This window comes from Falco cherrug, chromosome 3 (assembly GCF_023634085.1).
Source record: "Falco cherrug isolate bFalChe1 chromosome 3, bFalChe1.pri, whole genome shotgun sequence".
Classification (NCBI taxonomy): Eukaryota; Metazoa; Chordata; class Aves; order Falconiformes; family Falconidae; genus Falco; species Falco cherrug.
Window position 1 is genome coordinate 14,000,655 of NC_073699.1, and position 27,318 is coordinate 14,027,972.

Genomic DNA, 27,318 nt, shown 5'->3' on the forward strand with positions numbered 1-27,318 from the left:
ACCGGCCGCTTACGCAACCCGCACTTTCTCAGCTCGTCTAGGAGCACGTACCAGGAGACAGCGACAAAGGCTTCCTTCAAGTACGCCTCAGCAACAGCCACTGCTCTCCCCTCGCCCAACGCCCACTCGCCTCAACGCGGAAGACACGCAGCTCACTCAAGCATGATTTGCCCTTCCAAAATCCACGCCAAACACCCCCCAACACCTTCCGTCCGTCCTGGCCTTGGCAGTGATTTCCAGCAGCATTGCTTCCATCACCTGCCCCGGGAACAGGCTCAGGCTCACCGGCCTCTGCTTTCCCAGAGCCTCCCGCACCATCTTCTGCGGGACACGAGGGGTACCAGCTCCCTTCCACTCTTCAGGAGCTGCCCCCAGGCACTATGACCTTTCCAGGAAAATGCACAGCGGCCTCACAAGGAGGCCTCCGCAATGCCAGATGCCTCGGCATTCCTGGGAGCAACACGACAGGCCCCGGGCACTTACAAACACCCACTCCCACACCACTCCTTCCTACCTCCCTTCATCTTCCTCAGCAACAACCACAGATCACCTGACAAACAGCCTGAAAAACACTCACCTTGCCTCAGCGGGGGCAGGCCTTGCCACTCATCAACCCTTCCGCACGCACCACCACCACCACCACAGCCTCGGCTCTGCAGCCCCGTGCCGCATGCTCAAACCCAGCTCCCCTCGGCAATCGCCAAATTCCCTTTCACCCTGTCAAGCTCTGCGCAGAGAACTGGCCTCACCCCTCGACACTCGCCCCAAGCACAGACCCCACCAAAGGCCCAGGAGTGCCAGCCTCCCCTGCCTGCCGCTCCCAGCTCTGCTCCGCCTTTCAGCACACTTACGGGCTCTCCAGAAACTCACCTGCCCTCGCACGCTGCCTCATACACAATCATAAGAGTCACTTCGGTTGCAAAGGACCCTTAACATTATCGAGTCCAACCGTTAACCTAATACTGCCAAGGCCACCACTAATCCATGTCCCTAAGCGCCACGTCTACGTGTCTTTTAAACACCTCCCACAATGGTGACTCAACCACTGCCCTGGGCAGCCCCTTCCAGTGCTTGATAACCCTCTCGGTGAAGAAATTTCTCATCATAGCCAAACTAAACTTTGCCTGGCGCAACATGAGGCCCTTTCCTCTTGCCCTAGCACTTGTTGCTAGGGATGAGAGACTCACAACCTCCTCGTTACAACCTCCTCTCAGGTACTTGGAGACACCGATAGGGCCTCCCCTCAGCCGCCGCCTTCTGAAAACACAGTAGCCCCGCTTCCCTCAACCGCTACTTCTAAGGCTTCTTCTCTCGATCCTTCACCGCATTCGCTGCTCTCCTTTGGATGCGTCACACCACAGCCCAAGCCCCACCTCAGGGGTCCACGATGGAGGGGCCAACACAAGCACCGGCGGAGCCAGGCAGGGCACCTCTCGTCACAGGACCGGCGAGCTCTCAGCCAGGGCTGCCAGGAAAATGGCCTGCTCTCCCAAACAGCCCTCCTCTGCCTGCCCGCACTGACACCCCCAGGGACGGATCCCAGGGGGCACAAGCCCAGACACGCAGGCCCCTTTCTCCCAGCTACAACCTTTCAAGCAAGGCGGGCAACAAGGCACACACAGAGCACGCTCAGTGGGAAAGGCCAGGCCTACAGTCAGGCTTAGCAAGCTGGCAGCAAGGCAGGCAGGGACCAAATGCCATGGAAGGGGCCGACACTCATGCCCGGCACACCTCCAAAGCCCACAACAGCCTTCCAGGCCCATGAACAAGTGGGGGCCCCTCTTCGCAACGCACCCGCAAACCACACCACACGAGTGCCACGGCATGACCTCACTGACAACACCCCACCTCTCCTATGCTTTGGCCACGTCTGCCAAATGCCCTGACACGCACCTTCCATGCAAATCCTCCCAGATACCTGCTCTCACTTCAAAGCTGACGCCAGGGACAGACGGACACATCCTCAAGAGGACGACATGAGAAGGGAGCGTTGTGGGAAGGGACACACCCCCCACCTCATTACCTGCCAAGCTCTGGCACGCAACAGCTGCTTGCTGCAAAATGCCGTCACGCGCAAAGCCTGTCCCGCCCCCTCAGACCAGCATAAAAGACGGCCCAGCGCCTCTCTCCATCACACGCTTCTCCTGACGCCTTCTCCCCCGCAGTCAACAAGGTGAGCCTGAAGCCCCTTCCCCTCCTTCTCCTGCCCCACACGCCCCGTCTCTTCCAGCACGCGCTGACACCAGACTCAGCAGCCCCCACGACTCAACACCACCACGCTCCCCGCAGCCCCACACCGCGCCTCCACACTCCCTTGCCCTCCTGTAACGACACCCCTCGCGCCCCCCCAACACCCTCCGCTTCCTCAACACCCTCTCTTACAGGGACACTCCACACCACAGACATGGCCTGCAACAACTTCTGCAGCCCCTGCGGACCCACCCCGCTGGCTAACAGCTGCAACGAGCCCTGCGTCAGGCAGTGCGAGGACTCCCGCGTCGTCATCCAGCCTTCCACCGTGCTGGTCACCCTGCCGGGACCCATCCTCACCTCCTTCCCCCAGAGCACCGCCGTCGGATCCTCCTCATCGGCTGCTGTGGGCAACATCCTCAGCTCCCAGGGAGTGCCCATCTCCTCCGGCGGCTTTGGCTACGGTTACGGCCTCGGAGGCCTGGGCTGCTATGGCGCCGGAAGAGCCTGCCTGCCCTGCTAAGGGCCCTCCACACCACACACACCCTGCAAGCCACGGCATGGACTGAGGACGCACCTCCCGCCTGCTGCTGGCACGGGGACCTGCCACCCGCACCTCCTCCTCTCAAGGCACCAAGCAAAGTAGCACGGAAGGGGCCAGCCCCGGCTGCCAGGATACATGGCCCACCTACCTCCTCCTCTTCTCCCACTGTCTTCTTTGCATCGCCCCTACTGCTACGTCCGCTACTCTCCGCTGCAAATGCCTGCTCACAAGCCAAAGACCACCGGGGCACCTCCCCCGCGCTGCTCCCACCGCAGGAAAGGAAGACCTCGGTGCTCTGGCAAAATCTTCTGCAAGCAAAGGACCTGGGCTGACGGTCGCCCTACTTGCACCTCAGGACGGATCCCTTCCACTGCGTGCTCCTGCCTTTTCACTCTTTTGCCTCAATAAAATCTCCTGCATCCCAGCACCACACGCCTCCATCTCCTTTCTTCTCCCAAGGCTCTTCCACTCTAAAATGGCACAAAGCCAGGCCTCAACAGGCCGGCGGGGTTGGGGGGAAAAGGGCACTCAGCCTCTCTGAGGACACAGGCCACCAGCGACAACACACACTCGCACCTGCAGGCATACACAGCATGACACAAGCCCAGCACTGGCTCAGAAAAAGCCTCCGATACGACAACGCTCCCTGCGCACACCTCCGACCGAGGCTCCCCGTGCCAACACACGCTTGACTAACTCTCTTCCACACCCTCCCCAGCAAAAAAGGATCACAGAAACATTTAGAGATGGGCAGGAATCTCTGCAGAGCATGTCCTTCCACCCCAGTGCTCAAGCAGGGCCAGCTAGAGCAGATTGTCTGGGACCACAGCCACTCGCGTCTTCAGTACCTCCGAGAATGGAGCCGCCACCACCTCTTCCACTCTTTGACCACCCTCACACTGAAAAAGCCCTGCCGCCTTTGCCCGGGCAATTCCAGATGCTTTCACTTCTGAACATGGCCTCTTGTCCTACCACTGATCGCAAGCCTCTGGGCACAGCCCTTCAGCCGCTTTGCAGGCCACCGCACCGGCCGCTTACGCAACCCGCACTTTCTCAGCTCGTCTAGGAGCACGTACCAGGAGACAGCGACAAAGGCTTCCTTCAAGTACGCCTCAGCAACAGCCACTGCTCTCCCCTCGCCCAACGCCCACTCGCCTCAACGCGGAAGACACGCAGCTCACTCAAGCATGATTTGCCCTTCCAAAATCCACGCCAAACACCCCCCAACACCTTCCGTCCGTCCTGGCCTTGGCAGTGATTTCCAGCAGCATTGCTTCCATCACCTGCCCCGGGAACAGGCTCAGGCTCACCGGCCTCTGCTTTCCCAGAGCCTCCCGCACCATCTTCTGCGGGACACGAGGGGTACCAGCTCCCTTCCACTCTTCAGGAGCTGCCCCCAGGCACTATGACCTTTCCAGGAAAATGCACAGCGGCCTCACAAGGAGGCCTCCGCAATGCCAGATGCCTCGGCATTCCTGGGAGCAACACGACAGGCCCCGGGCACTTACAAACACCCACTCCCACACCACTCCTTCCTACCTCCCTTCATCTTCCTCAGCAACAACCACAGATCACCTGACAAACAGCCTGAAAAACACTCACCTTGCCTCAGCGGGGGCAGGCCTTGCCACTCATCAACCCTTCCGCACGCACCACCACCACCACCACAGCCTCGGCTCTGCAGCCCCGTGCCGCATGCTCAAACCCAGCTCCCCTCGGCAATCGCCAAATTCCCTTTCACCCTGTCAAGCTCTGCGCAGAGAACTGGCCTCACCCCTCGACACTCGCCCCAAGCACAGACCCCACCAAAGGCCCAGGAGTGCCAGCCTCCCCTGCCTGCCGCTCCCAGCTCTGCTCCGCCTTTCAGCACACTTACGGGCTCTCCAGAAACTCACCTGCCCTCGCACGCTGCCTCATACACAATCATAAGAGTCACTTCGGTTGCAAAGGACCCTTAACATTATCGAGTCCAACCGTTAACCTAATACTGCCAAGGCCACCACTAATCCATGTCCCTAAGCGCCACGTCTACGTGTCTTTTAAACACCTCCCACAATGGTGACTCAACCACTGCCCTGGGCAGCCCCTTCCAGTGCTTGATAACCCTCTCGGTGAAGAAATTTCTCATCATAGCCAAACTAAACTTTGCCTGGCGCAACATGAGGCCCTTTCCTCTTGCCCTAGCACTTGTTGCTAGGGATGAGAGACTCACAACCTCCTCGTTACAACCTCCTCTCAGGTACTTGGAGACACCGATAGGGCCTCCCCTCAGCCGCCACCTTCTGAAAACACAGTAGCCCCGCTTCCCTCAACCGCTACTTCTAAGGCTTCTTCTCTCGATCCTTCACCGCATTCGCTGCTCTCCTTTGGATGCGTCACACCACAGCCCAAGCCCCACCTCAGGGGTCCACGATGGAGGGGCCAACACAAGCACCGGCGGAGCCAGGCAGGGCACCTCTCGTCACAGGACCGGCGAGCTCTCAGCCAGGGCTGCCAGGAAAATGGCCTGCTCTCCCAAACAGCCCTCCTCTGCCTGCCCGCACTGACACCCCCAGGGACGGATCCCAGGGGGCACAAGCCCAGACACGCAGGCCCCTTTCTCCCAGCTACAACCTTTCAAGCAAGGCGGGCAACAAGGCACACACAGAGCACGCTCAGTGGGAAAGGCCAGGCCTACAGTCAGGCTTAGCAAGCTGGCAGCAAGGCAGGCAGGGACCAAATGCCATGGAAGGGGCCGACACTCATGCCCGGCACACCTCCAAAGCCCACAACAGCCTTCCAGGCCCATGAACAAGTGGGGGCCCCTCTTCGCAACGCACCCGCAAACCACACCACACGAGTGCCACGGCATGACCTCACTGACAACACCCCACCTCTCCTATGCTTTGGCCACGTCTGCCAAATGCCCTGACACGCACCTTCCATGCAAATCCTCCCAGATACCTGCTCTCACTTCAAAGCTGACGCCAGGGACAGACGGACACATCCTCAAGAGGACGACATGAGAAGGGAGCGTTGTGGGAAGGGACACACCCCCCACCTCATTACCTGCCAAGCTCTGGCACGCAACAGCTGCTTGCTGCAAAATGCCGTCACGCGCAAAGCCTGTCCCGCCCCCTCAGACCAGCATAAAAGACGGCCCAGCGCCTCTCTCCATCACACGCTTCTCCTGACGCCTTCTCCCCCGCAGTCAACAAGGTGAGCCTGAAGCCCCTTCCCCTCCTTCTCCTGCCCCACACGCCCCGTCTCTTCCAGCACGCGCTGACACCAGACTCAGCAGCCCCCACGACTCAACACCACCACGCTCCCCGCAGCCCCACACCGCGCCTCCACACTCCCTTGCCCTCCTGTAACGACACCCCTCGCGCCCCCCCAACACCCTCCGCTTCCTCAACACCCTCTCTTACAGGGACACTCCACACCACAGACATGGCCTGCAACAACTTCTGCAGCCCCTGCGGACCCACCCCGCTGGCTAACAGCTGCAACGAGCCCTGCGTCAGGCAGTGCGAGGACTCCCGCGTCGTCATCCAGCCTTCCACCGTGCTGGTCACCCTGCCGGGACCCATCCTCACCTCCTTCCCCCAGAGCACCGCCGTCGGATCCTCCTCATCGGCTGCTGTGGGCAACATCCTCAGCTCCCAGGGAGTGCCCATCTCCTCCGGCGGCTTTGGCTACGGTTACGGCCTCGGAGGCCTGGGCTGCTATGGCGCCGGAAGAGCCTGCCTGCCCTGCTAAGGGCCCTCCACACCACACACACCCTGCAAGCCACGGCATGGACTGAGGACGCACCTCCCGCCTGCTGCTGGCACGGGGACCTGCCACCCGCACCTCCTCCTCTCAAGGCACCAAGCAAAGTAGCACGGAAGGGGCCAGCCCCGGCTGCCAGGATACATGGCCCACCTACCTCCTCCTCTTCTCCCACTGTCTTCTTTGCATCGCCCCTACTGCTACGTCCGCTACTCTCCGCTGCAAATGCCTGCTCACAAGCCAAAGACCACCGGGGCACCTCCCCCGCGCTGCTCCCACCGCAGGAAAGGAAGACCTCGGTGCTCTGGCAAAATCTTCTGCAAGCAAAGGACCTGGGCTGACGGTCGCCCTACTTGCACCTCAGGACGGATCCCTTCCACTGCGTGCTCCTGCCTTTTCACTCTTTTGCCTCAATAAAATCTCCTGCATCCCAGCACCACACGCCTCCATCTCCTTTCTTCTCCCAAGGCTCTTCCACTCTAAAATGGCACAAAGCCAGGCCTCAACAGGCCGGCGGGGTTGGGGGGAAAAGGGCACTCAGCCTCTCTGAGGACACAGGCCACCAGCGACAACACACACTCGCACCTGCAGGCATACACAGCATGACACAAGCCCAGCACTGGCTCAGAAAAAGCCTCCGATACGACAACGCTCCCTGCGCACACCTCCGACCGAGGCTCCCCGTGCCAACACACGCTTGACTAACTCTCTTCCGCACCCTCCCCAGCAAAAAAGGATCACAGAAACATTTAGAGATGGGCAGGAATCTCTGCAGAGCATGTCCTTCCACCCCAGTGCTCAAGCAGGGCCAGCTAGAGCAGATTGTCTGGGACCACAGCCACTCGCGTCTTCAGTACCTCCGAGAATGGAGCCGCCACCACCTCTTCCACTCTTTGACCACCCTCACACTGAAAAAGCCCTGCCGCCTTTGCCCGGGCAATTCCAGATGCTTTCACTTCTGAACATGGCCTCTTGTCCTACCACTGATCGCAAGCCTCTGGGCACAGCCCTTCAGCCGCTTTGCAGGCCACCGCACCGGCCGCTTACGCAACCCGCACTTTCTCAGCTCGTCTAGGAGCACGTACCAGGAGACAGCGACAAAGGCTTCCTTCAAGTACGCCTCAGCAACAGCCACTGCTCTCCCCTCGCCCAACGCCCACTCGCCTCAACGCGGAAGACACGCAGCTCACTCAAGCATGATTTGCCCTTCCAAAATCCACGCCAAACACCCCCCAACACCTTCCGTCCGTCCTGGCCTTGGCAGTGATTTCCAGCAGCATTGCTTCCATCACCTGCCCCGGGAACAGGCTCAGGCTCACCGGCCTCTGCTTTCCCAGAGCCTCCCGCACCATCTTCTGCGGGACACGAGGGGTACCAGCTCCCTTCCACTCTTCAGGAGCTGCCCCCAGGCACTATGACCTTTCCAGGAAAATGCACAGCGGCCTCACAAGGAGGCCTCCGCAATGCCAGATGCCTCGGCATTCCTGGGAGCAACACGACAGGCCCCGGGCACTTACAAACACCCACTCCCACACCACTCCTTCCTACCTCCCTTCATCTTCCTCAGCAACAACCACAGATCACCTGACAAACAGCCTGAAAAACACTCACCTTGCCTCAGCGGGGGCAGGCCTTGCCACTCATCAACCCTTCCGCACGCACCACCACCACCACCACAGCCTCGGCTCTGCAGCCCCGTGCCGCATGCTCAAACCCAGCTCCCCTCGGCAATCGCCAAATTCCCTTTCACCCTGTCAAGCTCTGCGCAGAGAACTGGCCTCACCCCTCGACACTCGCCCCAAGCACAGACCCCACCAAAGGCCCAGGAGTGCCAGCCTCCCCTGCCTGCCGCTCCCAGCTCTGCTCCGCCTTTCAGCACACTTACGGGCTCTCCAGAAACTCACCTGCCCTCGCACGCTGCCTCATACACAATCATAAGAGTCACTTCGGTTGCAAAGGACCCTTAACATTATCGAGTCCAACCGTTAACCTAATACTGCCAAGGCCACCACTAATCCATGTCCCTAAGCGCCACGTCTACGTGTCTTTTAAACACCTCCCACAATGGTGACTCAACCACTGCCCTGGGCAGCCCCTTCCAGTGCTTGATAACCCTCTCGGTGAAGAAATTTCTCATCATAGCCAAACTAAACTTTGCCTGGCGCAACATGAGGCCCTTTCCTCTTGCCCTAGCACTTGTTGCTAGGGATGAGAGACTCACAACCTCCTCGTTACAACCTCCTCTCAGGTACTTGGAGACACCGATAGGGCCTCCCCTCAGCCGCCGCCTTCTGAAAACACAGTAGCCCCGCTTCCCTCAACCGCTACTTCTAAGGCTTCTTCTCTCGATCCTTCACCGCATTCGCTGCTCTCCTTTGGATGCGTCACACCACAGCCCAAGCCCCACCTCAGGGGTCCACGATGGAGGGGCCAACACAAGCACCGGCGGAGCCAGGCAGGGCACCTCTCGTCACAGGACCGGCGAGCTCTCAGCCAGGGCTGCCAGGAAAATGGCCTGCTCTCCCAAACAGCCCTCCTCTGCCTGCCCGCACTGACACCCCCAGGGACGGATCCCAGGGGGCACAAGCCCAGACACGCAGGCCCCTTTCTCCCAGCTACAACCTTTCAAGCAAGGCGGGCAACAAGGCACACACAGAGCACGCTCAGTGGGAAAGGCCAGGCCTACAGTCAGGCTTAGCAAGCTGGCAGCAAGGCAGGCAGGGACCAAATGCCATGGAAGGGGCCGACACTCATGCCCGGCACACCTCCAAAGCCCACAACAGCCTTCCAGGCCCATGAACAAGTGGGGGCCCCTCTTCGCAACGCACCCGCAAACCACACCACACGAGTGCCACGGCATGACCTCACTGACAACACCCCACCTCTCCTATGCTTTGGCCACGTCTGCCAAATGCCCTGACACGCACCTTCCATGCAAATCCTCCCAGATACCTGCTCTCACTTCAAAGCTGACGCCAGGGACAGACGGACACATCCTCAAGAGGACGACATGAGAAGGGAGCGTTGTGGGAAGGGACACACCCCCCACCTCATTACCTGCCAAGCTCTGGCACGCAACAGCTGCTTGCTGCAAAATGCCGTCACGCGCAAAGCCTGTCCCGCCCCCTCAGACCAGCATAAAAGACGGCCCAGCGCCTCTCTCCATCACACGCTTCTCCTGACGCCTTCTCCCCCGCAGTCAACAAGGTGAGCCTGAAGCCCCTTCCCCTCCTTCTCCTGCCCCACACGCCCCGTCTCTTCCAGCACGCGCTGACACCAGACTCAGCAGCCCCCACGACTCAACACCACCACGCTCCCCGCAGCCCCACACCGCGCCTCCACACTCCCTTGCCCTCCTGTAACGACACCCCTCGCGCCCCCCCAACACCCTCCGCTTCCTCAACACCCTCTCTTACAGGGACACTCCACACCACAGACATGGCCTGCAACAACCTCTGCAGCCCCTGCGGACCCACCCCGCTGGCTAACAGCTGCAACGAGCCCTGCGTCAGGCAGTGCGAGGACTCCCGCGTCGTCATCCAGCCTTCCACCGTGCTGGTCACCCTGCCGGGACCCATCCTCACCTCCTTCCCCCAGAGCACCGCCGTCGGATCCTCCTCATCGGCTGCTGTGGGCAACATCCTCAGCTCCCAGGGAGTGCCCATCTCCTCCGGCGGCTTTGGCTACGGTTACGGCCTCGGAGGCCTGGGCTGCTATGGCGCCGGAAGAGCCTGCCTGCCCTGCTAAGGGCCCTCCACACCACACACACCCTGCAAGCCACGGCATGGACTGAGGACGCACCTCCCGCCTGCTGCTGGCACGGGGACCTGCCACCCGCACCTCCTCCTCTCAAGGCACCAAGCAAAGTAGCACGGAAGGGGCCAGCCCCGGCTGCCAGGATACATGGCCCACCTACCTCCTCCTCTTCTCCCACTGTCTTCTTTGCATCGCCCCTACTGCTACGTACGCTACTCTCCGCTGCAAAAGCCTGCTCACCACCGGGGCACCTCCCCCGCGCTGCTCCCACCGCAGGAAAGGAAGACCTCGGTGCTCTGGCAAAATCTTCTGCAAGCAAAGGACCTGGGCTGACGGTCGCCCTACTTGCACCTCAGGACGGATCCCTTCCACTGCGTGCTCCTGCCTTTTCACTCTTTTGCCTCAATAAAATCTCCTGCATCCCAGCACCACACGCCTCCATCTCCTTTCTTCTCCCAAGGCTCTTCCACTCTAAAATGGCACAAAGCCAGGCCTCAACAGGCCGGCGGGGTTGGGGGGAAAAGGGCACTCAGCCTCTCTGAGGACACAGGCCACCAGCGACAACACACACTCGCACCTGCAGGCATACACAGCATGACACAAGCCCAGCACTGGCTCAGAAAAAGCCTCCGATACGACAACGCTCCCTGCGCACACCTCCGACCGAGGCTCCCCGTGCCAACACACGCTTGACTAACTCTCTTCCGCACCCTCCCCAGCAAAAAAGGATCACAGAAACATTTAGAGATGGGCAGGAATCTCTGCAGAGCATGTCCTTCCACCCCAGTGCTCAAGCAGGGCCAGCTAGAGCAGATTGTCTGGGACCACAGCCACTCGCGTCTTCAGTACCTCCGAGAATGGAGCCGCCACCACCTCTTCCACTCTTTGACCACCCTCACACTGAAAAAGCCCTGCCGCCTTTGCCCGGGCAATTCCAGATGCTTTCACTTCTGAACATGGCCTCTTGTCCTACCACTGATCGCAAGCCTCTGGGCACAGCCCTTCAGCCGCTTTGCAGGCCACCGCACCGGCCGCTTACGCAACCCGCACTTTCTCAGCTCGTCTAGGAGCACGTACCAGGAGACAGCGACAAAGGCTTCCTTCAAGTACGCCTCAGCAACAGCCACTGCTCTCCCCTCGCCCAACGCCCACTCGCCTCAACGCGGAAGACACGCAGCTCACTCAAGCATGATTTGCCCTTCCAAAATCCACGCCAAACACCCCCCAACACCTTCCGTCCGTCCTGGCCTTGGCAGTGATTTCCAGCAGCATTGCTTCCATCACCTGCCCCGGGAACAGGCTCAGGTTCACCGGCCTCTGCTTTCCCAGAGCCTCCCGCACCATCTTCTGCGGGACACGAGGGGTACCAGCTCCCTTCCACTCTTCAGGAGCTGCCCCCAGGCACTATGACCTTTCCAGGAAAATGCACAGCGGCCTCACAAGGAGGCCTCCGCAATGCCAGATGCCTCGGCATTCCTGGGAGCAACACGACAGGCCCCGGGCACTTACAAACACCCACTCCCACACCACTCCTTCCTACCTCCCTTCATCTTCCTCAGCAACAACCACAGATCACCTGACAAACAGCCTGAAAAACACTCACCTTGCCTCAGCGGGGGCAGGCCTTGCCACTCATCAACCCTTCCGCACGCACCACCACCACCACCACAGCCTCGGCTCTGCAGCCCCGTGCCGCATGCTCAAACCCAGCTCCCCTCGGCAATCGCCAAATTCCCTTTCACCCTGTCAAGCTCTGCGCAGAGAACTGGCCTCACCCCTCGACACTCGCCCCAAGCACAGACCCCACCAAAGGCCCAGGAGTGCCAGCCTCCCCTGCCTGCCGCTCCCAGCTCTGCTCCGCCTTTCAGCACACTTACGGGCTCTCCAGAAACTCACCTGCCCTCGCACGCTGCCTCATACACAATCATAAGAGTCACTTCGGTTGCAAAGGACCCTTAACATTATCGAGTCCAACCGTTAACCTAATACTGCCAAGGCCACCACTAATCCATGTCCCTAAGCGCCACGTCTACGTGTCTTTTAAACACCTCCCACAATGGTGACTCAACCACTGCCCTGGGCAGCCCCTTCCAGTGCTTGATAACCCTCTCGGTGAAGAAATTTCTCATCATAGCCAAACTAAACTTTGCCTGGCGCAACATGAGGCCCTTTCCTCTTGCCCTAGCACTTGTTGCTAGGGATGAGAGACTCACAACCTCCTCGTTACAACCTCCTCTCAGGTACTTGGAGACACCGATAGGGCCTCCCCTCAGCCGCCGCCTTCTGAAAACACAGTAGCCCCGCTTCCCTCAACCGCTACTTCTAAGGCTTCTTCTCTCGATCCTTCACCGCATTCGCTGCTCTCCTTTGGATGCGTCACACCACAGCCCAAGCCCCACCTCAGGGGTCCACGATGGAGGGGCCAACACAAGCACCGGCGGAGCCAGGCAGGGCACCTCTCGTCACAGGACCGGCGAGCTCTCAGCCAGGGCTGCCAGGAAAATGGCCTGCTCTCCCAAACAGCCCTCCTCTGCCTGCCCGCACTGACACCCCCAGGGACGGATCCCAGGGGGCACAAGCCCAGACACGCAGGCCCCTTTCTCCCAGCTACAACCTTTCAAGCAAGGCGGGCAACAAGGCACACACAGAGCACGCTCAGTGGGAAAGGCCAGGCCTACAGTCAGGCTTAGCAAGCTGGCAGCAAGGCAGGCAGGGACCAAATGCCATGGAAGGGGCCGACACTCATGCCCGGCACACCTCCAAAGCCCACAACAGCCTTCCAGGCCCATGAACAAGTGGGGGCCCCTCTTCGCAACGCACCCGCAAACCACACCACACGAGTGCCACGGCATGACCTCACTGACAACACCCCACCTCTCCTATGCTTTGGCCACGTCTGCCAAATGCCCTGACACGCACCTTCCATGCAAATCCTCCCAGATACCTGCTCTCACTTCAAAGCTGACGCCAGGGACAGACGGACACATCCTCAAGAGGACGACATGAGAAGGGAGCGTTGTGGGAAGGGACACACCCCCCACCTCATTACCTGCCAAGCTCTGGCACGCAACAGCTGCTTGCTGCAAAATGCCGTCACGCGCAAAGCCTGTCCCGCCCCCTCAGACCAGCATAAAAGACGGCCCAGCGCCTCTCTCCATCACACGCTTCTCCTGACGCCTTCTCCCCCGCAGTCAACAAGGTGAGCCTGAAGCCCCTTCCCCTCCTTCTCCTGCCCCACACGCCCCGTCTCTTCCAGCACGCGCTGACACCAGACTCAGCAGCCCCCACGACTCAACACCACCACGCTCCCCGCAGCCCCACACCGCGCCTCCACACTCCCTTGCCCTCCTGTAACGACACCCCTCGCGCCCCCCCAACACCCTCCGCTTCCTCAACACCCTCTCTTACAGGGACACTCCACACCGCAGACATGGCCTGCAACAACTTCTGCAGCCCCTGCGGACCCACCCCGCTGGCTAACAGCTGCAACGAGCCCTGCGTCAGGCAGTGCGAGGACTCCCGCGTCGTCATCCAGCCTTCCACCGTGCTGGTCACCCTGCCGGGACCCATCCTCACCTCCTTCCCCCAGAGCACCGCCGTCGGATCCTCCTCATCGGCTGCTGTGGGCAACATCCTCAGCTCCCAGGGAGTGCCCATCTCCTCCGGTGGCTTTGGCTACGGTTACGGCCTCGGAGGCCTGGGCTGCTATGGCGCCAGAAGAGCCTGCCTGCCCTGCTAAGGGCCCTCCACACCACACACACCCTGCAAGCCACGGCATGGACTGAGGACGCACCTCCCGCCTGCTGCTGGCACGGGGACCTGCCACCCGCACCTCCTCCTCTCAAGGCACCAAGCAAAGTAGCACGGAAGGGGCCAGCCCCGGCTGCCAGGATACATGGCCCACCTACCTCCTCCTCTTCTCCCACTGTCTTCTTTGCATCGCCCCTACTGCTACGTACGCTACTCTCCGCTGCAAACGCCTGCTCACAAGCCAAAGACCACCGGGGCACCTCCCCCGCGCTGCTCCCACCGCAGGAAAGGAAGACCTCGGTGCTCTGGCAAAATCTTCTGCAAGCAAAGGACCTGGGCTGACGGTCGCCCTACTTGCACCTTAGGACGGATCCCTTCCACTGCGTGCTCCTGCCTTTTCACTCTTTTGCCTCAATAAAATCTCCTGCATCCCAGCACCACACGCCTCCATCTCCTTTCTTCTCCCAAGGCTCTTCCACTCTAAAATGGCACAAAGCCAGGCCTCAACAGGCCGGCGGGGTTGGGGGGAAAAGGGCACTCAGCCTCTCTGAGGACACAGGCCACCAGCGACAACACACACTCGCACCTGCAGGCATACACAGCATGACACAAGCCCAGCACTGGCTCAGAAAAAGCCTCCGATACGACAACGCTCCCTGCGCACACCTCCGACCGAGGCTCCCCGTGCCAACACACGCTTGACTAACTCTCTTCCACACCCTCCCCAGCCAAAAAGGATCACAGAAACATTTAGAGATGGGCAGGAATCTCTGCAGAGCATGTCCTTCCACCCCAGTGCTCAAGCAGGGCCAGCTAGAGCAGATTGTCTGGGACCACAGCCACTCGCGTCTTCAGTACCTCCGAGAATGGAGCCGCCACCACCTCTTCCACTCTTTGACCACCCTCACACTGAAAAAGCCCTGCCGCCTTTGCCCGGGCAATTCCAGATGCTTTCACTTCTGAACATGGCCTCTTGTCCTACCACTGATCGCAAGCCTCTGGGCACAGCCCTTCAGCCGCTTTGCAGGCCACCGCACCGGCCGCTTACGCAACCCGCACTTTCTCAGCTCGTCTAGGAGCACGTACCAGGAGACAGCGACAAAGGCTTCCTTCAAGTACGCCTCAGCAACAGCCACTGCTCTCCCCTCGCCCAACGCCCACTCGCCTCAACGCGGAAGACACGCAGCTCACTCAAGCATGATTTGCCCTTCCAAAATCCACGCCAAACACCCCCCAACACCTTCCGTCCGTCCTGGCCTTGGCAGTGATTTCCAGCAGCATTGCTTCCATCACCTGCCCCGGGAACAGGCTCAGGCTCACCGGCCTCTGCTTTCCCAGAGCCTCCCGCACCATCTTCTGCGGGACACGAGGGGTACCAGCTCCCTTCCACTCTTCAGGAGCTGCCCCCAGGCACTATGACCTTTCCAGGAAAATGCACAGCGGCCTCACAAGGAGGCCTCCGCAATGCCAGATGCCTCGGCATTCCTGGGAGCAACACGACAGGCCCCGGGCACTTACAAACACCCACTCCCACACCACTCCTTCCTACCTCCCTTCATCTTCCTCAGCAACAACCACAGATCACCTGACAAACAGCCTGAAAAACACTCACCTTGCCTCAGCGGGGGCAGGCCTTGCCACTCATCAACCCTTCCGCACGCACCACCACCACCACCACAGCCTCGGCTCTGCAGCCCCGTGCCGCATGCTCAAACCCAGCTCCCCTCGGCAATCGCCAAATTCCCTTTCACCCTGTCAAGCTCTGCGCAGAGAACTGGCCTCACCCCTCGACACTCGCCCCAAGCACAGACCCCACCAAAGGCCCAGGAGTGCCAGCCTCCCCTGCCTGCCGCTCCCAGCTCTGCTCCGCCTTTCAGCACACTTACGGGCTCTCCAGAAACTCACCTGCCCTCGCACGCTGCCTCATACACAATCATAAGAGTCACTTCGGTTGCAAAGGACCCTTAACATTATCGAGTCCAACCGTTAACCTAATACTGCCAAGGCCACCACTAATCCATGTCCCTAAGCGCCACGTCTACGTGTCTTTTAAACACCTCCCACAATGGTGACTCAACCACTGCCCTGGGCAGCCCCTTCCAGTGCTTGATAACCCTCTCGGTGAAGAAATTTCTCATCATAGCCAAACTAAACTTTGCCTGGCGCAACATGAGGCCCTTTCCTCTTGCCCTAGCACTTGTTGCTAGGGATGAGAGACTCACAACCTCCTCGTTACAACCTCCTCTCAGGTACTTGGAGACACCGATAGGGCCTCCCCTCAGCCGCCGCCTTCTGAAAACGCAGTAGCCCTGCTTCCCTCAACCGCTACTTCTAAGGCTTCTTCTCTCGATCCTTCACCGCATTCGCTGCTCTCCTTTGGATGCGTCACACCACAGCCCAAGCCCCACCTCAGGGGTCCACGATGGAGGGGCCAACACAAGCACCGGCGGAGCCAGGCAGGGCACCTCTCGTCACAGGACCGGCGAGCTCTCAGCCAGGGCTGCCAGGAAAATGGCCTGCTCTCCCAAACAGCCCTCCTCTGCCTGCCCGCACTGACACCCCCAGGGACGGATCCCAGGGGGCACAAGCCCAGACACGCAGGCCCCTTTCTCCCAGCTACAACCTTTCAAGCAAGGCGGGCAACAAGGCACACACAGAGCACGCTCAGTGGGAAAGGCCAGGCCTACAGTCAGGCTTAGCAAGCTGGCAGCAAGGCAGGCAGGGACCAAATGCCACGGAAGGGGCCGACACTCATGCCCGGCACACCTCCAAAGCCCACAACAGCCTTCCAGGCCCATGAACAAGTGGGGGCCCCTCTTCGCAACGCACCCGCAAACCACACCACACGAGTGCCACGGCATGACCTCACTGACAACACCCCACCTCTCCTATGCTTTGGCCACGTCTGCCAAATGCCCTGACACGCACCTTCCATGCAAATCCTCCCAGATACCTGCTCTCACTTCAAAGCTGACGCCAAGGACAGACGGACACATCCTCAAGAGGAGGACTTGAGAAGGGAGCGTTGTGGGAAGGGACACACCCCCCACCTCATTACCTGCCAAGCTCTGGCACGCAACAGCTGCTTGCTGCAAAATGCCGTCACGCGCAAAGCCTGTCCCGCCCCCTCAGACCAGCATAAAAGACGGCCCAGCGCCTCTCTCCATCACACGCTTCTCCTGACGCCTTCTCCCCCGCAGTCAACAAGGTGAGCCTGAAGCCCCTTCCCCTCCTTCTCCTGCCCCACACGCCCCGTCTCTTCCAGCACGCGCTGACACCAGACTCAGCAGCCCCCACGACTCAACACCACCACCCTCCCCGCAGCCCCACACCGCGCCTCCACACTCCCTTGCCCTCCTGTAACGACACCCCTCGCGCCCCCCCAACACCCTCCGCTTCCTCAACACCCTCTCTTACAGGGACACTCCACACCGCAGACATGGCCTGCAACAACTTCTGCAGCCCCTGCGGACCCACCCCGCTGGCTAACAGCTGCAACGAGCCCTGCGTCAGGCAGTGCGAGGACTCCCGCGTCGTCATCCAGCCTTCCACCGTGCTGGTCACCCTGCCGGGACCCATCCTCACCTCCTTCCCCCAGAGCACCGCCGTCGGATCCTCCTCATCGGCTGCTGTGGGCAACATCCTCAGCTCCCAGGGAGTGCCCGTCTCCTCCGGCGGCTTTGGCTACGGTTACGGCCTCGGAGGCCTGGGCTGCTATGGCGCCAGAAGAGCCTGCCTGCCCTGCTAAGGGCCCTCCACACCACACACACCCTGCAAGCCACGGCATGGACTGAGGACGCACCTCCCGCCTGCTGCTGGCACGGGGACCTGCCACCCGCACCTCCTCCTCTCAAGGCACCAAGCAAAGTAGCACGGAAGGGGCCAGCCCCGGCTGCCAGGATACATGGCCCACCTACCTCCTCCTCTTCTCCCACTGTCTTCTTTGCATCGCCCCTACTGCTACGTACGCTACTCTCCGCTGCAAACGCCTGCTCACAAGCCAAAGACCACCGGGGCACCTCCCCCGCGCTGCTCCCACCGCAGGAAAGGAAGACCTCGGTGCTCTGGCAAAATCTTCTGCAAGCAAAGGACCTGGGCTGACGGTCGCCCTACTTGCACCTTAGGACGGATCCCTTCCACTGCGTGCTCCTGCCTTTTCACTCTTTTGCCTCAATAAAATCTCCTGCATCCCAGCACCACACGCCTCCATCTCCTTTCTTCTCCCAAGGCTCTTCCACTCTAAAATGGCACAAAGCCAGGCCTCAACAGGCCGGCGGGGTTGGGGGGAAAAGGGCACTCAGCCTCTCTGAGGACACAGGCCACCAGCGACAACACACACTCGCACCTGCAGGCATACACAGCATGACACAAGCCCAGCACTGGCTCAGAAAAAGCCTCCGATACGACAACGCTCCCTGCGCACACCTCCGACCGAGGCTCCCCGTGCCAACACACGCTTGACTAACTCTCTTCCGCACCCTCCCCAGCAAAAAAGGATCACAGAAACATTTAGAGATGGGCAGGAATCTCTGCAGAGCATGTCCTTCCACCCCAGTGCTCAAGCAGGGCCAGCTAGAGCAGATTGTCTGGGACCACAGCCACTCGCGTCTTCAGTACCTCCGAGAATGGAGCCGCCACCACCTCTTCCACTCTTTGACCACCCTCACACTGAAAAAGCCCTGCCGCCTTTGCCCGGGCAATTCCAGATGCTTTCACTTCTGAACATGGCCTCTTGTCCTACCACTGATCGCAAGCCTCTGGGCACAGCCCTTCAGCCGCTTTGCAGGCCACCGCACCGGCCGCTTACGCAACCCGCACTTTCTCAGCTCGTCTAGGAGCACGTACCAGGAGACAGCGACAAAGGCTTCCTTCAAGTACGCCTCAGCAACAGCCACTGCTCTCCCCTCGCCCAACGCCCACTCGCCTCAACGCGGAAGACACGCAGCTCACTCAAGCATGATTTGCCCTTCCAAAATCCACGCCAAACACCCCCCAACACCTTCCGTCCGTCCTGGCCTTGGCAGTGATTTCCAGCAGCATTGCTTCCATCACCTGCCCCGGGAACAGGCTCAGGCTCACCGGCCTCTGCTTTCCCAGAGCCTCCCGCACCATCTTCTGCGGGACACGAGGGGTACCAGCTCCCTTCCACTCTTCAGGAGCTGCCCCCAGGCACTATGACCTTTCCAGGAAAATGCACAGCGGCCTCACAAGGAGGCCTCCGCAATGCCAGATGCCTCGGCATTCCTGGGAGCAACACGACAGGCCCCGGGCACTTACAAACACCCACTCCCACACCACTCCTTCCTACCTCCCTTCATCTTCCTCAGCAACAACCACAGATCACCTGACAAACAGCCTGAAAAACACTCACCTTGCCTCAGCGGGGGCAGGCCTTGCCACTCATCAACCCTTCCGCACGCACCACCACCACCACCACAGCCTCGGCTCTGCAGCCCCGTGCCGCATGCTCAAACCCAGCTCCCCTCGGCAATCGCCAAATTCCCTTTCACCCTGTCAAGCTCTGCGCAGAGAACTGGCCTCACCCCTCGACACTCGCCCCAAGCACAGACCCCACCAAAGGCCCAGGAGTGCCAGCCTCCCCTGCCTGCCGCTCCCAGCTCTGCTCCGCCTTTCAGCACACTTACGGGCTCTCCAGAAACTCACCTGCCCTCGCACGCTGCCTCATACACAATCATAAGAGTCACTTCGGTTGCAAAGGACCCTTAACATTATCGAGTCCAACCGTTAACCTAATACTGCCAAGGCCACCACTAATCCATGTCCCTAAGCGCCACGTCTACGTGTCTTTTAAACACCTCCCACAATGGTGACTCAACCACTGCCCTGGGCAGCCCCTTCCAGTGCTTGATAACCCTCTCGGTGAAGAAATTTCTCATCATAGCCAAACTAAACTTTGCCTGGCGCAACATGAGGCCCTTTCCTCTTGCCCTAGCACTTGTTGCTAGGGATGAGAGACTCACAACCTCCTCGTTACAACCTCCTCTCAGGTACTTGGAGACACCGATAGGGCCTCCCCTCAGCCGCCGCCTTCTGAAAACGCAGTAGCCCCGCTTCCCTCAACCGCTACTTCTAAGGCTTCTTCTCTCGATCCTTCACCGCATTCGCTGCTCTCCTTTGGATGCGTCACACCACAGCCCAAGCCCCACCTCAGGGGTCCACGATGGAGGGGCCAACACAAGCACCGGCGGAGCCAGGCAGGGCACCTCTCGTCACAGGACCGGCGAGCTCTCAGCCAGGGCTGCCAGGAAAATGGCCTGCTCTCCCAAACAGCCCTCCTCTGCCTGCCCGCACTGACACCCCCAGGGACGGATCCCAGGGGGCACAAGCCCAGACACGCAGGCCCCTTTCTCCCAGCTACAACCTTTCAAGCAAGGCGGGCAACAAGGCACACACAGAGCACGCTCAGTGGGAAAGGCCAGGCCTACAGTCAGGCTTAGCAAGCTGGCAGCAAGGCAGGCAGGGACCAAATGCCACGGAAGGGGCCGACACTCATGCCCGGCACACCTCCAAAGCCCACAACAGCCTTCCAGGCCCATGAACAAGTGGGGGCCCCTCTTCGCAACGCACCCGCAAACCACACCACACGAGTGCCACGGCATGACCTCACTGACAACACCCCACCTCTCCTATGCTTTGGCCACGTCTGCCAAATGCCCTGACACGCACCTTCCATGCAAATCCTCCCAGATACCTGCTCTCACTTCAAAGCTGACGCCAAGGACAGACGGACACATCCTCAAGAGGAGGACTTGAGAAGGGAGCGTTGTGGGAAGGGACACACCCCCCACCTCATTACCTGCCAAGCTCTGGCACGCAACAGCTGCTTGCTGCAAAATGCCGTCACGCGCAAAGCCTGTCCCGCCCCCTCAGACCAGCATAAAAGACGGCCCAGCGCCTCTCTCCATCACACGCTTCTCCTGACGCCTTCTCCCCCGCAGTCAACAAGGTGAGCCTGAAGCCCCTTCCCCTCCTTCTCCTGCCCCACACGCCCCGTCTCTTCCAGCACGCGCTGACACCAGACTCAGCAGCCCCCACGACTCAACACCACCACCCTCCCCGCAGCCCCACACCGCGCCTCCACACTCCCTTGCCCTCCTGTAACGACACCCCTCGCGCCCCCCCAACACCCTCCGCTTCCTCAACACCCTCTCTTACAGGGACACTCCACACCGCAGACATGGCCTGCAACAACTTCTGCAGCCCCTGCGGACCCACCCCGCTGGCTAACAGCTGCAACGAGCCCTGCGTCAGGCAGTGCGAGGACTCCCGCGTCGTCATCCAGCCTTCCACCGTGCTGGTCACCCTGCCGGGACCCATCCTCACCTCCTTCCCCCAGAGCACCGCCGTCGGATCCTCCTCATCGGCTGCTGTGGGCAACATCCTCAGCTCCCAGGGAGTGCCCGTCTCCTCCGGCGGCTTTGGCTACGGTTACGGCCTCGGAGGCCTGGGCTGCTATGGCGCCAGAAGAGCCTGCCTGCCCTGCTAAGGGCCCTCCACACCACACACACCCTGCAAGCCACAGCATGGACTGAGGACGCACCTCCCGCCTGCTGCTGGCACGGGGACCTGCCACCCGCACCTCCTCCTCTCAAGGCACCAAGCAAAGTAGCACGGAAGGGGCCAGCCCCGGCTGCCAGGATACATGGCCCACCTACCTCCTCCTCTTCTCCCACTGTCTTCTTTGCATCGCCCCTACTGCTACGTCCGCTACTCTCCGCTGCAAACGCCTGCTCACAAGCCAAAGACCACCGGGGCACCTCCCCCGCGCTGCTCCCACCGCAGGAAAGGAAGACCTCGGTGCTCTGGCAAAATCTTCTGCAAGCAAAGGACCTGGGCTGACGGTCGCCCTACTTGCACCTTAGGACGGATCCCTTCCACTGCGTGCTCCTGCCTTTTCACTCTTTTGCCTCAATAAAATCTCCTGCATCCCAGCACCACACGCCTCCATCTCCTTTCTTCTCCCAAGGCTCTTCCACTCTAAAATGGCACAAAGCCAGGCCTCAACAGGCCGGCGGGGTTGGGGGGAAAAGGGCACTCAGCCTCTCTGAGGACACAGGCCACCAGCGACAACACACACTCGCACCTGCAGGCATACACAGCATGACACAAGCCCAGCACTGGCTCAGAAAAAGCCTCCGATACGACAACGCTCCCTGCGCACACCTCCGACCGAGGCTCCCCGTGCCAACACATGCTTGACTAACTCTCTTCCGCACCCTCCCCAGCAAAAAAGGATCACAGAAACATTTAGAGATGGGCAGGAATCTCTGCAGAGCATGTCCTTCCACCCCAGTGCTCAAGCAGGGCCAGCTAGAGCAGATTGTCTGGGACCACAGCCACTCGCGTCTTCAGTACCTCCGAGAATGGAGCCGCCACCACCTCTTCCACTCTTTGACCACCCTCACACTGAAAAAGCCCTGCCGCCTTTGCCCGGGCAATTCCAGATGCTTTCACTTCTGAACATGGCCTCTTGTCCTACCACTGATCGCAAGCCTCTGGGCACAGCCCTTCAGCCGCTTTGCAGGCCACCGCACCGGCCGCTTACGCAACCCGCACTTTCTCAGCTCGTCTAGGAGCACGTACCAGGAGACAGCGACAAAGGCTTCCTTCAAGTACGCCTCAGCAACAGCCACTGCTCTCCCCTCGCCCAACGCCCACTCGCCTCAACGCGGAAGACACGCAGCTCACTCAAGCATGATTTGCCCTTCCAAAATCCACGCCAAACACCCCCCAACACCTTCCGTCCGTCCTGGCCTTGGCAGTGATTTCCAGCAGCATTGCTTCCATCACCTGCCCCGGGAACAGGCTCAGGCTCACCGGCCTCTGCTTTCCCAGAGCCTCCCGCACCATCTTCTGCGGGACACGAGGGGTACCAGCTCCTTTCCACTCTTCAGGAGCTGCCCCCAGGCACTATGACCTTTCCAGGAAAATGCACAGCGGCCTCACAAGGAGGCCTCCGCAATGCCAGATGCCTCGGCATTCCTGGGAGCAACACGACAGGCCCCGGGCACTTACAAACACCCACTCCCACACCACTCCTTCCTACCTCCCTTCATCTTCCTCAGCAACAACCACAGATCACCTGACAAACAGCCTGAAAAACACTCACCTTGCCTCAGCGGGGGCAGGCCTTGCCACTCATCAACCCTTCCGCACGCACCACCACCACCACCACAGCCTCGGCTCTGCAGCCCCGTGCCGCATGCTCAAACCCAGCTCCCCTCGGCAATCGCCAAATTCCCTTTCACCCTGTCAAGCTCTGCGCAGAGAACTGGCCTCACCCCTCGACACTCGCCCCAAGCACAGACCCCACCAAAGGCCCAGGAGTGCCAGCCTCCCCTGCCTGCCGCTCCCAGCTCTGCTCCGCCTTTCAGCACACTTACGGGCTCTCCAGAAACTCACCTGCCCTTGCACGCTGCCTCATACACAATCATAAGAGTCACTTCGGTTGCAAAGGACCCTTAACATTATCGAGTCCAACCGTTAACCTAATACTGCCAAGGCCACCACTAATCCATGTCCCTAAGCGCCACGTCTACGTGTCTTTTAAACACCTCCCACAATGGTGACTCAACCACTGCCCTGGGCAGCCCCTTCCAGTGCTTGATAACCCTCTCGGTGAAGAAATTTCTCATCATAGCCAAACTAAACTTTGCCTGGCGCAACATGAGGCCCTTTCCTCTTGCCCTAGCACTTGTTGCTAGGGATGAGAGACTCACAACCTCCTCGTTACAACCTCCTCTCAGGTACTTGGAGACACCGATAGGGCCTCCCCTCAGCCGCCGCCTTCTGAAAACGCAGTAGCCCCGCTTCCCTCAACCGCTACTTCTAAGGCTTCTTCTCTCGATCCTTCACCGCATTCGCTGCTCTCCTTTGGATGCGTCACACCACAGCCCAAGCCCCACCTCAGGGGTCCACGATGGAGGGGCCAACACAAGCACCGGCGGAGCCAGGCAGGGCACCTCTCGTCACAGGACCGGCGAGCTCTCAGCCAGGGCTGCCAGGAAAATGGCCTGCTCTCCCAAACAGCCCTCCTCTGCCTGCCCGCACTGACACCCCCAGGGACGGATCCCAGGGGGCACAAGCCCAGACACGCAGGCCCCTTTCTCCCAGCTACAACCTTTCAAGCAAGGCGGGCAACAAGGCACACACAGAGCACGCTCAGTGGGAAAGGCCAGGCCTACAGTCAGGCTTAGCAAGCTGGCAGCAAGGCAGGCAGGGACCAAATGCCACGGAAGGGGCCGACACTCATGCCCGGCACACCTCCAAAGCCCACAACAGCCTTCCAGGCCCATGAACAAGTGGGGGCCCCTCTTCGCAACGCACCCGCAAACCACACCACACGAGTGCCACGGCATGACCTCACTGACAACACCCCACCTCTCCTATGCTTTGGCCACGTCTGCCAAATGCCCTGACACGCACCTTCCATGCAAATCCTCCCAGATACCTGCTCTCACTTCAAAGCTGACGCCAAGGACAGACGGACACATCCTCAAGAGGAGGACTTGAGAAGGGAGCGTTGTGGGAAGGGACACACCCCCCACCTCATTACCTGCCAAGCTCTGGCACGCAACAGCTGCTTGCTGCAAAATGCCGTCACGCGCAAAGCCTGTCCCGCCCCCTCAGACCAGCATAAAAGACGGCCCAGCGCCTCTCTCCATCACACGCTTCTCCTGACGCCTTCTCCCCCGCAGTCAACAAGGTGAGCCTGAAGCCCCTTCCCCTCCTTCTCCTGCCCCACACGCCCCGTCTCTTCCAGCACGCGCTGACACCAGACTCAGCAGCCCCCACGACTCAACACCACCACCCTCCCCGCAGCCCCACACCGCGCCTCCACACTCCCTTGCCCTCCTGTAACGACACCCCTCGCGCCCCCCCAACACCCTCCGCTTCCTCAACACCCTCTCTTACAGGGACACTCCACACCGCAGACATGGCCTGCAACAACTTCTGCAGCCCCTGCGGACCCACCCCGCTGGCTAACAGCTGCAACGAGCCCTGCGTCAGGCAGTGCGAGGACTCCCGCGTCGTCATCCAGCCTTCCACCGTGCTGGTCACCCTGCCGGGACCCATCCTCACCTCCTTCCCCCAGAGCACCGCCGTCGGATCCTCCTCATCGGCTGCTGTGGGCAACATCCTCAGCTCCCAGGGAGTGCCCGTCTCCTCCGGCGGCTTTGGCTACGGTTACGGCCTCGGAGGCCTGGGCTGCTATGGCGCCAGAAGAGCCTGCCTGCCCTGCTAAGGGCCCTCCACACCACACACACCCTGCAAGCCACAGCATGGACTGAGGACGCACCTCCCGCCTGCTGCTGGCACGGGGACCTGCCACCCGCACCTCCTCCTCTCAAGGCACCAAGCAAAGTAGCACGGAAGGGGCCAGCCCCGGCTGCCAGGATACATGGCCCACCTACCTCCTCCTCTTCTCCCACTGTCTTCTTTGCATCGCCCCTACTGCTACGTCCGCTACTCTCCGCTGCAAACGCCTGCTCACAAGCCAAAGACCACCGGGGCACCTCCCCCGCGCTGCTCCCACCGCAGGAAAGGAAGACCTCGGTGCTCTGGCAAAATCTTCTGCAAGCAAAGGACCTGGGCTGACGGTCGCCCTACTTGCACCTTAGGACGGATCCCTTCCACTGCGTGCTCCTGCCTTTTCACTCTTTTGCCTCAATAAAATCTCCTGCATCCCAGCACCACACGCCTCCATCTCCTTTCTTCTCCCAAGGCTCTTCCACTCTAAAATGGCACAAAGCCAGGCCTCAACAGGCCGGCGGGGTTGGGGGGAAAAGGGCACTCAGCCTCTCTGAGGACACAGGCCACCAGCGACAACACACACTCGCACCTGCAGGCATACACAGCATGACACAAGCCCAGCACTGGCTCAGAAAAAGCCTCCGATACGACAACGCTCCCTGCGCACACCTCCGACCGAGGCTCCCCGTGCCAACACACGCTTGACTAACTCTCTTCCGCACCCTCCCCAGCAAAAAAGGATCACAGAAACATTTAGAGATGGGCAGGAATCTCTGCAGAGCATGTCCTTCCACCCCAGTGCTCAAGCAGGGCCAGCTAGAGCAGATTGTCTGGGACCACAGCCACTCGCGTCTTCAGTACCTCCGAGAATGGAGCCGCCACCACCTCTTCCACTCTTTGACCACCCTCACACTGAAAAAGCCCTGCCGCCTTTGCCCGGGCAATTCCAGATGCTTTCACTTCTGAACATGGCCTCTTGTCCTACCACTGATCGCAAGCCTCTGGGCACAGCCCTTCAGCCGCTTTGCAGGCCACCGCACCGGCCGCTTACGCAACCCGCACTTTCTCAGCTCGTCTAGGAGCACGTACCAGGAGACAGCGACAAAGGCTTCCTTCAAGTACGCCTCAGCAACAGCCACTGCTCTCCCCTCGCCCAACGCCCACTCGCCTCAACGCGGAAGACACGCAGCTCACTCAAGCATGATTTGCCCTTCCAAAATCCACGCCAAACACCCCCCAACACCTTCCGTCCGTCCTGGCCTTGGCAGTGATTTCCAGCAGCATTGCTTCCATCACCTGCCCCGGGAACAGGCTCAGGCTCACCGGCCTCTGCTTTCCCAGAGCCTCCCGCACCATCTTCTGCGGGACACGAGGGGTACCAGCTCCCTTCCACTCTTCAGGAGCTGCCCCCAGGCACTATGACCTTTCCAGGAAAATGCACAGCGGCCTCACAAGGAGGCCTCCGCAATGCCAGATGCCTCGGCATTCCTGGGAGCAACACGACAGGCCCCGGGCACTTACAAACACCCACTCCCACACCACTCCTTCCTACCTCCCTTCATCTTCCTCAGCAACAACCACAGATCACCTGACAAACAGCCTGAAAAACACTCACCTTGCCTCAGCGGGGGCAGGCCTTGCCACTCATCAACCCTTCCGCACGCACCACCACCACCACCACAGCCTCGGCTCTGCAGCCCCGTGCCGCATGCTCAAACCCAGCTCCCCTCGGCAATCGCCAAATTCCCTTTCACCCTGTCAAGCTCTGCGCAGAGAACTGGCCTCACCCCTCGACACTCGCCCCAAGCACAGACCCCACCAAAGGCCCAGGAGTGCCAGCCTCCCCTGCCTGCCGCTCCCAGCTCTGCTCCGCCTTTCAGCACACTTACGGGCTCTCCAGAAACTCACCTGCCCTCGCACGCTGCCTCATACACAATCATAAGAGTCACTTCGGTTGCAAAGGACCCTTAACATTATCGAGTCCAACCGTTAACCTAATACTGCCAAGGCCACCACTAATCCATGTCCCTAAGCGCCACGTCTACGTGTCTTTT

The 27,318-nt window shown here is 60.4% G+C and overlaps 4 protein-coding genes and 3 pseudogenes across 4 annotated transcripts; all 7 read left to right on the forward strand.

Moving 5' to 3' along the window:
- The first annotated feature begins 2,061 nt into the window (after positions 1-2,061).
- LOC129735518 (feather keratin 1-like) lies at positions 2,062-2,713 on the forward strand (annotated as a pseudogene).
- A 3,107-nt stretch (positions 2,714-5,820) lies between these two features.
- LOC129735519 (feather keratin 1-like) lies at positions 5,821-6,472 on the forward strand (annotated as a pseudogene).
- Positions 6,473-9,579: 3,107 nt separating this feature from the next.
- Positions 9,580-10,231, forward strand: LOC129735520 (feather keratin 1-like; annotated as a pseudogene).
- A 3,439-nt stretch (positions 10,232-13,670) lies between these two features.
- LOC129735756 (feather keratin-like) lies at positions 13,671-13,979 on the forward strand. The gene has a single exon (XM_055706452.1). The coding sequence runs from the start codon at positions 13,671-13,673 to the stop codon at positions 13,977-13,979; it is 309 nt and encodes a 102-aa protein (XP_055562427.1).
- Positions 13,980-17,429: 3,450 nt separating this feature from the next.
- On the forward strand, positions 17,430-17,738 carry LOC129735765 (feather keratin-like). The gene has a single exon (XM_055706497.1). It carries the CDS (start codon positions 17,430-17,432, stop codon positions 17,736-17,738), a length of 309 nt encoding a protein of 102 aa, XP_055562472.1.
- Positions 17,739-21,188: 3,450 nt separating this feature from the next.
- Positions 21,189-21,497, forward strand: LOC129735766 (feather keratin-like). Its single transcript, XM_055706498.1, has one exon. It carries the CDS (start codon positions 21,189-21,191, stop codon positions 21,495-21,497), a length of 309 nt encoding a protein of 102 aa, XP_055562473.1.
- A 3,450-nt stretch (positions 21,498-24,947) lies between these two features.
- On the forward strand, positions 24,948-25,256 carry LOC129735763 (feather keratin-like). The gene has a single exon (XM_055706495.1). It carries the CDS (start codon positions 24,948-24,950, stop codon positions 25,254-25,256), a length of 309 nt encoding a protein of 102 aa, XP_055562470.1.
- Positions 25,257-27,318: the final 2,062 nt, after the last annotated feature.